This window comes from Lynx rufus, unplaced genomic scaffold, assembly GCF_022079265.1.
Source record: "Lynx rufus isolate CCGP_SWC_20201006 ecotype Redwood Valley unplaced genomic scaffold, mLynRuf1.p SCAF_3, whole genome shotgun sequence".
Taxonomy (NCBI): domain Eukaryota; kingdom Metazoa; phylum Chordata; class Mammalia; order Carnivora; family Felidae; genus Lynx; species Lynx rufus.
The window spans coordinates 105,676,937-105,691,754 of NW_025814845.1; the positions used below are offsets into that span (position 1 = coordinate 105,676,937).

The 14,818-nt window shown below is 33.6% G+C and overlaps 1 protein-coding gene across 1 annotated transcript in view; it reads left to right on the plus strand.

The window, feature by feature from the left end:
• The window catches only part of HSPA4L (heat shock protein family A (Hsp70) member 4 like), a 54,057-nt gene that overhangs the window by 16,246 nt on the left and 22,993 nt on the right, over positions 1-14,818 (plus strand). The window contains exons 4-12 of the mRNA XM_047091277.1: positions 50-172; positions 3,787-3,886; positions 4,244-4,377; positions 6,459-6,703; positions 6,848-6,924; positions 7,530-7,681; positions 8,162-8,268; positions 11,169-11,302; positions 12,908-13,107. Of these exons, the coding sequence (XP_046947233.1) occupies positions 50-172; positions 3,787-3,886; positions 4,244-4,377; positions 6,459-6,703; positions 6,848-6,924; positions 7,530-7,681; positions 8,162-8,268; positions 11,169-11,302; positions 12,908-13,107 (1,272 nt within the window). The remainder of the gene's footprint in view (positions 1-49; positions 173-3,786; positions 3,887-4,243; positions 4,378-6,458; positions 6,704-6,847; positions 6,925-7,529; positions 7,682-8,161; positions 8,269-11,168; positions 11,303-12,907; positions 13,108-14,818) is intronic.

Genomic DNA, 14,818 nt, shown 5'->3' on the forward strand with positions numbered 1-14,818 from the left:
ATGTTGGATGAATAAATGACTTAATAAATATCTCAACTTGTGGTTTTAGGTGCGGTACCTAGAAGAAGAGAGACCTTTTGCAATTGAGCAAGTTACTGGAATGCTGTTGGCCAAACTTAAAGAGACTTCAGAAAATGCTTTGAAGAAACCAGTGGCTGACTGTGTGATTTCAGTAAGTTTTACTTCAATAATGAATACTTTTAAATCACACTTTCCAATATATTAATTTTATGTTGAAATATTTTTCTTCCCTTTTCTTTACTCTTATTTAGTAAATAATCTCTTTTTAAAAAAAATTTTTTTTTTTTACGTTTATTTTTGAGAGGCAGAGAGATAGAGTATGAATGGGGGAGGGGAAGAGAGAGAGGGAGACACAGAATCCAAAGCAGGCTCCAGGCTCTGAGCTGTCAGGCCAGAGCCTGACGTGGGGCTTGAACCCACACACTGTGAGATCATGACCTGAGCGCAAGTTGGACACTCAACCGACTGAGCCACCCAGGCGTACCGTAAATAATCTAAATCCATTTTTATTTTTACATTTTAAAAAGCCCACCTTATTTGATAAAGTTTAGGATTGAGTTTCCCCTAAAGTCCATTGTGATAATCAGCGAATCTTAAAAAAAAACCTATGTATGTGATTAGTGACTGCTATACCTGTCCCACTTATCCCTAAGAATCTTTCCTGGTCGCCATTAACTTCTCACCTGTAGGGACCTTAACATTTTATGGCAAAGTTGAAAATTTCCAGCTAGGTATTTGAGATAATATATGTTCTGTATCAGAAAGAAAATTTTTTTTTAAAAAAATTGGATATATTTAACATGTTATACTTTCAGAAATTTTAACATGCTTACACAAAACCATCATCAATCACTATCAGTATAATAAATATTTATCACTCCCCAGAATTCCCTGTGCCTTCCTTAAAAGAACAATTGTTTACAGATAAGGCGTGCAACATGATGCTTTGACACACATACACATAGTGAAATGATAATGATTACTGCAGTTGAGCTAATTAACATACCCATCTCATGTAGTTTTTTTTTGTTTTGTATTTGGTTTTTTGGTGGCAAGAACACCTGAGATGTACTTTATTAACAGATTTCCAATATACAGTAACAGTATTACTAACTTTAGACACCATGGGCTGTACATTAGATTTCTAGAATATATTCATTCTATATAACTGAAACTTTGTACTCTTTGGCCAGTATCTCCCCATTTCCTCCACCTCCTAGGTCATAACCACCACTCTACTCTCTGCTTCTGTGAATTCAACTTTTGTAGATTCCACATGTAAGTGAGATCATGTATATTTTTCAGAAAGAAAAGGTCTTTTTTAAGGGATTTCTTCAAACATTTCATCATTTACTCTATTCCTTGAGATCCTATTATATATTGATAACTTTTTTAAGTTACTTGTCATCACCTAAATGTGAATGTATTCTTAATACTATTAACTTTCACTATAAAAGTTCAAGAGTCTCATGTTACCAGAAAAAAAGAACCAGACTATGAACTCTTCAGTGAATTTAGTAATTAGATTTTTTATAGGGATTTAGAACTTTTTTGAGAGAAAAATAATGGAGCTTAGTATTTCGTTTTCCAGCCACTTAGTAATAGCAAATAATAGTTTACCATTGGCCAGGCACTGTTACAGGCACTTAATGTGTATTAACTCATTTAATCCTCAGAACTACTCTGTGAGGGTAGGATTTTTTTTTTAATTTTTTTTAATGTTTGTTTATTTTGACAGAGACAGTGTGTGAGCAGGGGAGGGGCAGAGAGAGAGGGAGACACAGAATCTGAAGCAGGCTCCAGGCTCTGAGCTTTCAGCTCAAAGCCCTATGTGGGGCTCGGACTCATGAATATCATGAGATTATGACCTGAGCCAAAGTTGAACACTTAACCAACTGAGCCACCCAAGCACCCACAGGATAGGATATTTTTAACTCTAGTTGTACAGGTGAAGAAACTGAGACACAGAGATGTTAACTTGCCCCAAATCAACAGAGCTGATAAGTGGTAGAGCCAGAAATCAAACCCAGATAGTTCATTCCCAAGCCTCTGCTTATAATTTTTCCATTACACTGCCACTTGAAAGTATGCATCAAAGTGGTATCAGTTTTAAAAATCCATCTTAAATTCAAATCATCCCTATTAACTATACTTGATAACATTTTCACATCAGAAATTAGCGTCAGAAGAGAACATTATGAACTTCTCAGCCATTATTTACTTTGTAGTTGATGCAGTAGACCCATTGTGAACTGCACCAGGGGAAGTATTTTCTGCTTTATGCACTACTATATCCCTAAGTGGCTAGAAAAGTACCTAGTACGTAAGTGCTCCATGAGTATTAAATGAAGCCTGTGTTATAATTTAGATTTTTGTCAGAAGGATAATACCAAAATTAGGATAAACAAGTTTATTGAAATTCAAGTTCTTTTCCTGTTGTTAATAGGAGTTAAATGAAATTTCTAACTTCATAAAGCAATAAAATTGGAGGAGACAATTTACTTAAAATTGGAAGAGCCCCAAGTCATTTTGTACATGAGTATACTTAATTAGCTTCTTAGAAATCTGTCTGTAGACAAAAATCAAAGAGCTTCTTAGTTTGATAGAACTAGGTAAATCTTTTTAATGTTTACTTATTTTGAGACACAGAATAAGAGACACAGAGCAAGGCACAGAGCAAGCACGGGAGGGGCAGCAAGAGAGGGAGAAAGAGAATTCCAAGCAGGCTCTGAGGTGTCAGTGCAGAGCTTGAACGAAGGAACCATGAGATCATAAGCCAAAATCAAGAGTCAGATGCTTAACCAACTGAGCCACCCAGGAACCCCTAGAACTATGTAAATCTTAACTATAAATTTGAGTTTCAGTTTATGTTTTAATAGTAATATAGTTAATGTTTTTTGTTGATTTTAAAAGAAACGTGGGGCGCCTGGGTGGCGCAGTCGGTTAAGCGTCCGACTTCAGCCAGGTCACGATCTCGCGGTCCGTGAGTTCGAGCCCCGCGTCAGGCTCTGGGCTGATGGCTCAGAGCCTGGAGCCTGTTTCCGATTCTGTGTCTCCCTCTCTCTCTGCTCCTCCCCCGTTCATGCTCTGTCTCTCTCTGTCCCAAAAATAAATAAACGTTGAAAAAAAAAATTTAAAAGAAACGTATGTTTCTTGTAAATCTCCTGCAGTATAGTTCCCCCCTCCTTTTGAGATCATAGCCATTGTAAACCTTTGGGTATTGTATTTTTCTGAGTAGCCTATACCTACACAAAAATCATGCTACACATGTCCTTTTTTCTAATGTAGTATAGATACTGTTCCATGACAATTCATATCTGCCTGATTCTAACAGCCACGTAGGATTCCATTATATGGATTTACCATGATGTAGTTAATCAATCTTGTTTTAATAGTCTTGGGTTTTCAGCCTTTCATTGTTAAAGATGAACCAACATATTTTTTTTCATAGAGCCAACCAACACAAGAAGGATTTATTGAACATATTTGGAAACACTGCATTATTCCATCTTATTAATTGCTTTAAATTTGTGTTCATACTTTAGGTCAACACTTGATAGTATAGAAATTGACAAACTTTAAAAAAAAGAAAGAAAGAAAACTAGTATTTTTTTCTTGTTTATTTAAACTAGTATTTTTTTCTTATTAGAACACCATTCTTTGCCTTAAGCTGTAAATTTTATTACATTTATTTTACATTTTTAATTGATGAAATGTTTAAAATCTGTTACATCAAACTAATATATTAGTGTTTTAAAATACCAGATTCCTAGCTTTTTCACTGATGCTGAGAGAAGATCTGTGATGGCTGCAGCCCAGGTTGCAGGTTTAAATTGTTTAAGGTTGATGAATGAAACTACAGCAGGTGAGCACTTTGGAATTTAAAATCACTGTCAGAAAAATACCGTTCTAGTTTTTTCTAATTAATATAAAACATTTCTCTTTCTTTTAACTCTATTATGTACTAGTTCCTGTAACCTTTTGTTTAGGAGTACAGTATTTCGGCAGAAGTTAAACATGTCTTCTGTTCGCAATAAGAATCATCTATGTTACAGAGTTATGGGTAGAAAAGAAATAAAAATCAAGTGATGAAAAGTTAATTTACCTTGAAATTAATATTTATATTCTTCTGTGTGTTAAAGTGCAACATCAAAGTGACTTATATCTTGTTTTCACGTGATTGCTATCTTGACATTAACCTAATTTCTTTGTTCTTACACAGTGGCACTAGCATATGGAATTTATAAACAGGATCTTCCCCCATTAGATGAGAAACCAAGAAATGTAATATTTATTGATATGGGACATTCTGCCTACCAGGTCTCGGTTTGTGCTTTTAACAAAGGAAAACTTAAAGTAAGTAAATAAATGATTTGCTATGTATTAAGTTTAATGGTTAAGAGCATGTAAGACTATATAGAGAACCTTAGTGCGTGAGTTTAAATCCTGGCTCTGCCACTTAAAAATTGTGACCTTGAGCAAGTTACTAACCTCCTTAAATCTCAGCCTCTACACTTAAGGGGATAGTACCAGGAATTTCCTCAGAATTTTTGAGGACAAATGAGTTAATATATATAAAATGCTTAGAATGCCATAGAGTAGATCCTGTAATATGTATTGGCTATTTTTATTGTCAAGGTGTTAAGCAGCTATCAGGGAGCATTAAGTACACCCTATCCATAAATACATTTTGGAAACACTGTCTAAAATGATTCTCTTTGTTTTTGTAAACCTTCCTATCCAAGAGTTTTAATCATAAGTTTCTGTAGTGTGCCATTGTTTAGTTCTAGTGCTTACCATTTTATAGTTTGTATTTATTTTTTAGATGTTTAATTTTTGAGAGAGTGTGCATGCACACGAGTGGGGAAGGGGGGGGAGAGAGAGAGAGAGAGAGAAAGAGAAAGAGAAAGAGAAAGAGAAGAAAGAGAAAATCCTAAGTGGGCTCTTCACTGACAGCAGAGAGCCCTATGTGGGCTTGAACTCACAAACTGTGAGATCATAACCTGAGCCGAAGTCAGATGCTTAACCAACTGAGCTACCCAGACACCCCTCTATTTGATTTTATATTCATTTTTATGTTGATTATCTTATCCATACTTACGTTCTCGTTCTCTCTCTCTCTCTCTCCATTTATTCACATGTATAGAATTTACTTAGAAGATGAACTGCTTTGGGTTATCCAACACCTTTTAGAGCCTTTTGTCTCATAGTTTATAGTAACATCCTTGTAAAAACTTGAGAAAACTCAAGGGAAATGACTCATAATGAATTAGTAAATTAGTTTAATCTTTGGTATTTAGTCTTGAATTTTAACTGAAGAACATTTGCTTTCCTTTTTGGTATATACCATAGAGTAGCCATATTGTGGCTCTTCTGTCCAGGAGGATGCACATTGGCACAAGTCACATACCAACACAGTTTTGGATTTAATTCGGGGTAGTTCTGGATCTAGTGAGAAGTCTTTCCATGGATTCTCCATGCTAGTCTGTGGGATGACCTCTCAATGAGATTATACTTAAAACCTTCTGTAGGGTTTACTGTTTTTCTACCACATATTCTTGTGAGAAAAACCTGATGAACCACATCAGCAGTGGAGTTCTATTTTTTTACTGGTGACTAGCATAAGTAGTCATTTTTGCCCTCTATCCTCAGGAGAGCCACTAGATGTCTTGCTCCTGTGTTTTCAGTAGTTATAACGTTGCAGTTCTGTGACTTGTCTGCTCCTCTTCCATCCATCTGCTATATTATTATATCAAATTCTTGTCTTTCCTCTTTTTTTCTATTTTATTTTTTTGGTCTTTCATGTATTTTTTTGTTCCTTCTATATTTTTATTTAAAAAATTGGTTTTTGTTTTTGTTTTTTTTAATAGTAGGCAGAAAGCCTAATTCCTGACCTGTAAATTGACCAATTGTAGTATTTTAGATTTAATCTTTTTTTTTTTTTTTTAAGATTTATTTTTAAGTAATCTCTACACTCAGTGTGGGGCTTGAACTCACAACCCTCGGATAGGAGCCAGGCACCCCTAGATTGAATCTTTGGATTGGCTTTTCTTGGCTGTTTTCTTATGGTTACATGCGTAGGACTCTTTCCTTGCTCTCTTAAACTTGGTTTTTGGCCTACCTGTTGAGTGCATTGTAGAACCAACAGATGTGAGATAATGAAATTTTAATTATTGTAATAACTCCGTTATTTCAGAAATAGAATTATAATTGATATATGGATCTACAACCCAAAGCAGATAATTCAGAGTGGGTGAGTATGTTGGCTAAATATAAGTGATAATTAGTATAAGTGATAGGAAGTTTTGACAGCTGTGATTTTTGACAAGTGCTTTGGTTTTATTTTAATTTTAAAAGGTGTTTTCTTTTTGTTTTTTGTCTTTTTGTGAAAGCATTTATATTTCTGAAAATTCAGTTCTGGTGTTTTGATTAAATAGGTCTTGGCTACCACTTTTGATCCATATTTGGGTGGCAGGAACTTTGATGAGGCTTTAGTAGACTACTTCTGTGAGGAGTTCAAGACCAAATATAAGATAAATGTGAAAGAAAATTCTCGGGCCTTATTGCGCTTATATCAGGAATGTGAAAAACTGAAGAAGCTAATGAGTGCAAATGCATCAGATCTTCCACTGAACATTGAGTGTTTCGTGAATGACCTTGATGTTTCTAGTAAAATGAACAGGTACCATGTATGTTTTCAATTTAAATAAAGTGTTGGCTACTTTTATGTTTAGATCATGTCTGATTTTTTTTCATTCTGTAATTTTAGAAGATATACTTGATTTTTGTATCCCAAAATGATGAATTTTATTTCATTTTCCCCCAGGGCTCAGTTTGAACAATTATGTGCTTCCCTCTTCACCAGGGTTGAGCCACCATTAAAAGCAGTAATGGAACAAGCTAGTAAGTGTAAATTACTAGATTAACCATCAAAATTGTATTATGGCATTAACTCACTTTAATGGGTAAGAAATGGTAAAAGCAATTAAAACTTCATTTGTTTTTTGAAGATTTGTATTTCTCATTTTACAGAGGAAAATGGCAATATGAATCTGGGCTTATGAGAGCAACTCCTGGCTCATGTTCTAGTTTGCATCATAAGTCTAATACTAGTTATATTTGGAGGTGTTTACATGTAAGCATATAGTGAAGTCTAAGATGAAAATAAAATGTAGAAAGAGAACATGATTGCTTTTTTTAAGGTTTTTTGGTAATCAGTACCTTCTGTGGGTATTTGTGAGGTAGAAGTTATAAAATTGAAGAGCCCATGAGGTACTTGTCTGTTCTTAATGTCATCTGTCATCTGGACCAAGTGCAGTGGCTGACACATGGGTATTATTACTTATTAAGCTTTGCCTTTTTCCAAAATTTGTTTTTATCTTCTTTCCATTTAGTCTTGTTTTGAGCAAATAAGATATCTACTTAAAAAAAAAAGTACTTTCCAAGGGCTTTGTTCATATTTTTATAAAGACTATCTTATTCTCAATTAAAAACATTTTGTTTTTCAGACTTGCAACGTGAGGACATAAGTAGTATAGAAATTGTAGGGGGAGCAACACGAATTCCTGCCGTGAAAGAACAAATCACTAAGTTCTTTCTTAAAGACATAAGTACCACGTTAAATGCTGATGAAGCTGTTGCCAGAGGATGTGCATTACAGGTATGATTATTAATCCTTTTTTTAGAATGTATATTTTGCCAGAAATGTGATTTTTTTAGAATGTATATTTTGCCAGAAATGTGATGACAGGCCTAAGGGGACCTTTTGTATTATCTGTTCCAACCATTTGTCAGGCTAAAAATATATTGAAATTATTTCTGATAAATAAGACTTGTGTCTTTCCAATTTATGTTTTTAAACTGTCCTAGGACAGTATGTCTGTACTGTAGTGCAAGAACATTTACTTTATGATTCTTGTAATTATTCCCATTTAAAATTCTTTTTTGAGATTTAAAAATATTTTATATTTTTGTAAGGTCATAAAAAGTACTCTGACACTTGTAAATTTTAACTAGCTATTACCAAAAGACAATTTTAAAAACATAATTTTATTACAAGGACTTTAAGCATTTCAATCAGGGTAGCCTGCGGTATGTTTTGTGTTTGTTGATTTAAATATGGTATACATCTTATTTTCAGTGTGCGATTCTCTCACCAGCATTTAAAGTGCGTGAATTTTCTATAACAGACCTTGTTCCCTATTCAATCACATTAAGATGGAAGACCTCTTTTGAAGATGGAACTGGGTAAGTTACTTTTAAAGCCTTGTTAGAGCTTGTTGTAAATAACCAGTTGAACCTAATTTTCTCAACTAGAGGAATTTACACTTCTAATACTCTCAAATACTTTTAAGTAAAATGTTAGAAGAAAGGAACTATATAAAATAATATATAATCTATAAACCATGATGATATATTTTTAATTAGTATTTTATTATAAAGTAAATCGTTCTTACATTCAAATAAAAATCACAAGGTGGAAATATAAAAATTTAAAAACCTGCATCTGCCATACCCCAACTGCTACTTAGCACATTTTACAGAGGTAACTATTGTTAACAGCTAGGTTTCTATCTTTCCAGTCATTTTCTTTGTCAAAAATAAAAGCATGCACCTTGTTTTTTTAAAATATGTTATATATTACTTTTCCATGTCAACAGTGACTATTTTCTCAGCACTCGTGTGTGCCGTAATTTAACCAATACACTCTGGAGTCTTATTTTTTTCTGTTTCAGGCAGTGCTAATAAGAACATCCTCATACACATCTCCTTGTTTAATTGTGTTTGGTATATCTGTAAGATAACCGTATAAGACTAAAATTGACCCAAAGGATATGAACATTACTATAACTAGTACTGCAACATTATTCATTAAAAGGATTATACTAATTTATATTCCTTTTAGCATTGCTGTGATTATCTGTTACAGCTTATTTTCTCCTGTGCTTTTAAACATAAGATTCTGAAAGTGAAAATAAGTACTTTGGTATTAGATTTGCATTTCTGACTATGAGCCACAATCTTTTCATGCTTTTATTGACACTTATGTTTCATTTTCCATGAACTGGCCAGGATTTAAATAGCTTGCTTCCCTACCAAAATAAAAATTTATGTTTCAAATAATATATTTGACTGCTTTTCAGACATAATTTGTATAATAAAGTAAACCTGTTTTTAGTTGCTTTTAACTTTTTAGTTTTAAGTTGCTTTTAAACTTTTGTCCTGTGCTCTATATATTCATACCCCAAGAAGCTAAAATTTTACACAGATTCTAAAAATAGATTGATCTGAATGTTTTGCAGAGCATTTAAATGGCATGTATTAATGTCAATTTTGAGGCAAGAAATGCTGTTATTTAAAGTTAGTTTCATGGGGGCCTGACTGGCTCAGTCAGAAGACCATGCGACTCTGGATCTTGGGGTTGTGAGTTTGAACCCCATATTGAGTGTAGAGATTACTTAAATAAGTACTTAATTTCAGTTAAAGATACAGTGATCCAGAAAAAAATTATGTAAGAAACCTACGGAGGAGTTAAATTGAAAAGTAAATCTATCCTAGCGATTACAATAAGAAAGTAGGGGCGCCGGGTGGCTCAGTCCCTTAAGCATCTGACTTCGGCTCAGGTCATGATCTCATGGTTCATGGGTTAGAGCCCCGCATCAGGCTCTGTGCTGACAGTTCAGAGCCTGGAGCCTGCTTCAGATTCTGTGTCTCCTCCTCCCCTGCTCATATTCTGTCTCTCAAAAAAAAAAAAAAAAAAAAAAACCAAACAAACAAAAAAAAAAAACTTAAAAAAAAATTTTTTTAAGAAGTAAAAGATAATGTAGGTCCTTAAAAACTAGGATAGAGGGAAAGGTCCATGAATGTGGGATTTTCAAACCTCATAATTAGGGTTGACAACACAGTATTATAGAGTGAGTTTCTGGGCCACTAAAAACAAATAGTTATAAGCTATTTGTTACATTATTTAAGGAATAGGAGTTATGTAGGTTTTAAAACCTCCTCTAACAGAGAGGAAGGTTTTCTTTTTTTAATTTATTTATTATGTATTTTTATTAAATAAATAATATATTTATTATTTTTTAATTAAATTTTTTATTATTTTTTTAAAATTGTTTTTAATGTTTTTATTTATTTTTGAGACAGAGAGAGAGAGCATGAGCAGGGAAGGGGCAGAAAGGGAGGGAGACACAGAATCCGAAGCAGGCTCCAGGCTCTGAGCTGTCAGCACAGAGCCCGACGCGGGGCTCGAACTCACGAACTGTGAGATCATGACCTGAGCCAAAGTCAATCGCTTAACTGACTGAGCCACCCAGGCGCCCCAAATTTTTTTATTATTCAGTAATAAAGGACATTATTATATCATTTGTAAAAATTGGAATATGGATTGTATGTTAAAGTATCAGTATAAATTTATAAAGTTGACAGCTGTACTGTAATTATTTTAGAGCATATCCCTATTAGGAAGTACACACTGAAGTATTTAAGGATAAAGAGCCATAATGTATGTTAACACCCTCCACTGATTCAGAAAAAAAATACACACGTACGGAGTGTGTTGATGAAACAAATGGAATAAAATGCTGACAGTAGTAAATCTAGGTAAAAGATATACAGGTGCCCCTTGTTCCTTGTCCTGTTTTTCGTTTTGGTTTGTTTGTTTTTTCCCTAGCTCCCTTAAAAAAAAAAAAAAAAAAAAACCTTTATTTGGAAATAATTTCAAACTTCTATACCGGAGCAAAAATAAAAAGTGTTATATGTAACAAGTATTTTGGAAACTAATAAATAGCATTTGGTCCTCGTATGGGAGCAAAAAACTAGCCCTTGTGTATTGGCCTCAAAATATACCTAATCTCAGTTATTTTTTCTTTGCTTGATAAGATAGAATTGTCTGTCGTACTATGACAGACATTCTAAAAACTTGGAGCCATAGACCTACCAAAATGCATATTCATAGCCAAACCAGTAATTCTTTTTCTTTATATTTGTGCATAGAGATCGCTTCTCGGCCTTTTGGCTAAGATCAAGTGTATATTTGTGCATAGAGGTCTTCACGGTTGCTGCTATTGAATTAGGAATGACATGGATTCTGTAATTAGATTCAGATGCAACTTTCTATTTGTTTTTAACTGTTTTCTCCATTTTAGGGAATGTGAAGTATTTTGTAAGAACCATCCTGCTCCATTCTCAAAAGTCATTACTTTCCACAAGAAGGAACCATTTGAACTAGAAGCATTTTATACTAATTTACATGATGTGCCTTATCCTGATCCAAGAATTGGTAAGAGAACTCAAGAAAAAAATTTCATAAACTTTTGCTTTTTATAAATATATTAATATTTGAATCAAGGAAGTAAATAAATTGATATTTCAGCCAAGCACTGGATTTTTAGAGAAAGGTATTCATACTTTTTCTAAACACGAACTTTTAGTGCTCACAGTATTTCTGGAATAACAGCAAGTTTTGAGTATTTTTTAATTCATTTTTACTTCTGTATTTAAAATGCTCTGTACTCTGTCTGAAAGGTTTGGGTGAGGGTTATTTTTTATGGAAAGACTCCGTAGTAAGTTGAAATTGTGTTGCCAGACTGACTGTATATGACTCTAAATTTATGCTCCCTGGCAACAACTAGAACGAGTATCATTGGAGCAATATTAAGTGAGAATCAGGGACTGTAATATCCATTTTAGTTGGGTAATCTTTTTTAGAGATAAAAAACAAGTATGATTTTTATAACATTTAACAAGAGAAGGAATCATTTGTAATTTTTAAAATTTTTTGTATGTACTGCTTTATTGATAGGCTAGAAAGGGAACAATGTGAATATTTCAAATATGTTATTGAAAGCAGTAAAAATAAATTATTGAAGGTGGAATTAATTTGCTAGGGCTTCTGTAACAAAATACCACAAACTGAGTGGCTTAAACAGTAGAATTTATTGTTTACAGTTCTAGAAGCTTCAAGTATGAAATCAAAGTGTTGACAGGGTTCCTTCTGAGGGCTGTGAGGGAAGGATCTGTTCCAGGCTTCTCTCCTTGGTTTGTGGATGGCTGGCCATCTTCATGTTCACATGACATTCTCCCTGTATGTGTATCTGTCTGCAAATAAGGATACCAGTCATTGGATTCAAGTCCACCCTGATGACCTCACTTTAACTTGATTCCCTCTGTTTAGACCCTGTTTTTCAAATAAGGTCACCTTCTGAGGTACTTGAGAGTAGGACTTCATATTAATGTGGGAGTGGGAGTCTCCATTCAACCTGTAATAAAGGTCAACCAAATTTTTTAGTTCTCAGTTTTTCTGCCTAGTATTCTCTTTCTACTATGGATATCATTATATATTAAGATTTTTCAAAATAAAATGTTTCTTAAAGTGAAAAGTTAATATGATCTCTGTAGGTATTAGTATCTGAGTAACTTAGCAATTTTGCTATAAGGCAAATAAAAATTGCTTTATTTATGAATTACCAAGATGATTATAGTGTTACAAAGCTTATAACAAAAGTATAATTCCATTTAGTTTTCAAACTCAAGTTGAATTGTTATTTTGGTTTTAGAATAGCAGTATTACAAAATACTTAAAAATTACATTGCCTTGAGTCAGATTGTCCTTGGTTGAAATTCCTACTTACCTTTGTCCTTGCATTAAAGATTTTGGGCAGGCTGCTTAACCTTTTCTGAAACTTAGTATTAAGTTTATTAAGCTGTAAAAAAGAAAAAAAGTGATCTAGGATCAGTGCCTTTCTCACAGTAATTAATCTGGATGTGATGATAATTTTATGATTATTTGCCAGCATCAAAATGATAATAGTCAAATTATTGAATGAACGAATTGAATAAGTTAATCAGAGGCCCATGTGCTGATAAAAGCTCTTTTTTCCTGAAGGGAGCTTCACTATTCAGAATGTCTTTCCGCAGTCTGATGGTGATAGTTCCAAAGTGAAGGTTAAAGTTCGTGTTAACATCCATGGAATCTTCAGTGTGGCCAGTGCATCAGTAATTGAGAAGCAAAATGTAGACGGGGATCACAGTGATGCTCCTATGGAGACAGAAACTTCATTTAAGAATGAAAGCAAAGATGATGTGGTATGTAGAAATCCTATTGCAAGATTCCTCTAATATTATATATAGTTTCAAGGGGTGCCTGGGCAGCTCAATCATCCGACTCTTCGTTTCAGCTCAAGTCATGATCTCACAATTTTGTGAGTTTGAGCCCTGCATTGGACTCTGTGCTGACAACTCTCGCTCTCCTCCTCTCTTTGCCCCTCCTCCACTCACACTGTCTCTGTCTCTCTCAAAATAAACTTTAAAAAATGAAAAATTAGGGGCGCCTGGGTAGCTCAGTCAGTTGAGCATCTGACTTCAGCTCGGGCCATGATCTCACGGTTTGTGGGTCCAAATCCCACGTTGGGCTCTGTGTTGACAGCTTGAAGACAAGCGTGCTTCACATTCTGTGTCTTCCTCTCTCTCTGCCCTTCCCTTGCTCACACTCTCTCTCAAAAATAATAAATAAACTTTAAAAAAATGAAAAACTAAATATTATATATAGTTTCTTAGTCATAACATAATCAAAAATAATCTGAGGTTTTGTTCTAAAGTTCTGTTGTAGGGATCAGTGTAAACTTTTTTTTAAATAAAAGCATAAAAGAATAATTTTAAATGCTCTACACTTTCCACATTTTAAACTCTTTAGAGGTTTTGCATCTTTTTAATAGCCTTATATTAAACACATATGTGTGTTTGGAGTCCTCTTTCCTAAATTCTTCTTTATTTCCATTAAAAACACGTATTATGGTTAGCTTTTTAGCTTACAGATAAAACCAATTCAGATTGATGAATTTTGAACTATATGTGTACCTATTTTTAGATTGATAAAGCACATGGCTAATAAAGAATTTTTCTGGGCTTGGGGGTATCTGTGGCAGTTGAACAGAAGAGTGTACTATGCATTCAGTAACATTAATACAGATTTTTGACAATTTATGAAAGAGTTATGTGACCCTGGCATTATTCACTCTTGGTGTACTATAGATGCAGGAATTTTAAGTGAACATGATTATATTCCATTACATAGAGATTTTATTTTTTTATATGTATACTATTATAAGTTATTTTTAATGGCATATGTTTTTTCCAACCATAATTGGAGATCTGCCCTAGATTTTTTGTGTATTTGTGCATATTAAGAATGGATTTTGTTTTTTGTCAGATTTCAAGACCATTTTTCCCTTTTGTGGAGTTCATCTTTCTGTTTTTATTAATACTCTAAAATCCTGCACATTGATCAGAATTCTCCTTAATGTACTTCATTTAAGGATCATAGCATTTTCTTTCTTCTTCCCATGTATTATTTTGCTATTGCATCCTTCCTTGAATTGAGGAGAAAGAAATGTCCTGATCTGTTAATGAAAATACAGTCAATTTTTTATAAATTAATAATAGGTGAAAAGTTAGTTTTATTTTTTTTGAAAAGTTAGCTTTCTTAATTGTAGTTCACAATAATTTAAGTCAGACATGTAAATTTTTAATCCATTAAGATTTATTTTTACTAATATTGAGAGCACTCTGTATGCCTCAAGGATGAATTCTTCATAACCATTTCTGTTTTCTTCACCTCTGCTGAGACCTTTAGTTTTCTCTATATCGCGATTCTGGAGCACTAAAAACAATAATATGGCACCCATTTTTTCTCCTTCCCCTATTTTGTCTATGAGCTTGAGGTTCAGTTAATCTGTCCTTGGGAATAATTTGGATGTGGATTTAAAGGACTCAGTTGTGAATAAAAGGTATGAAATAA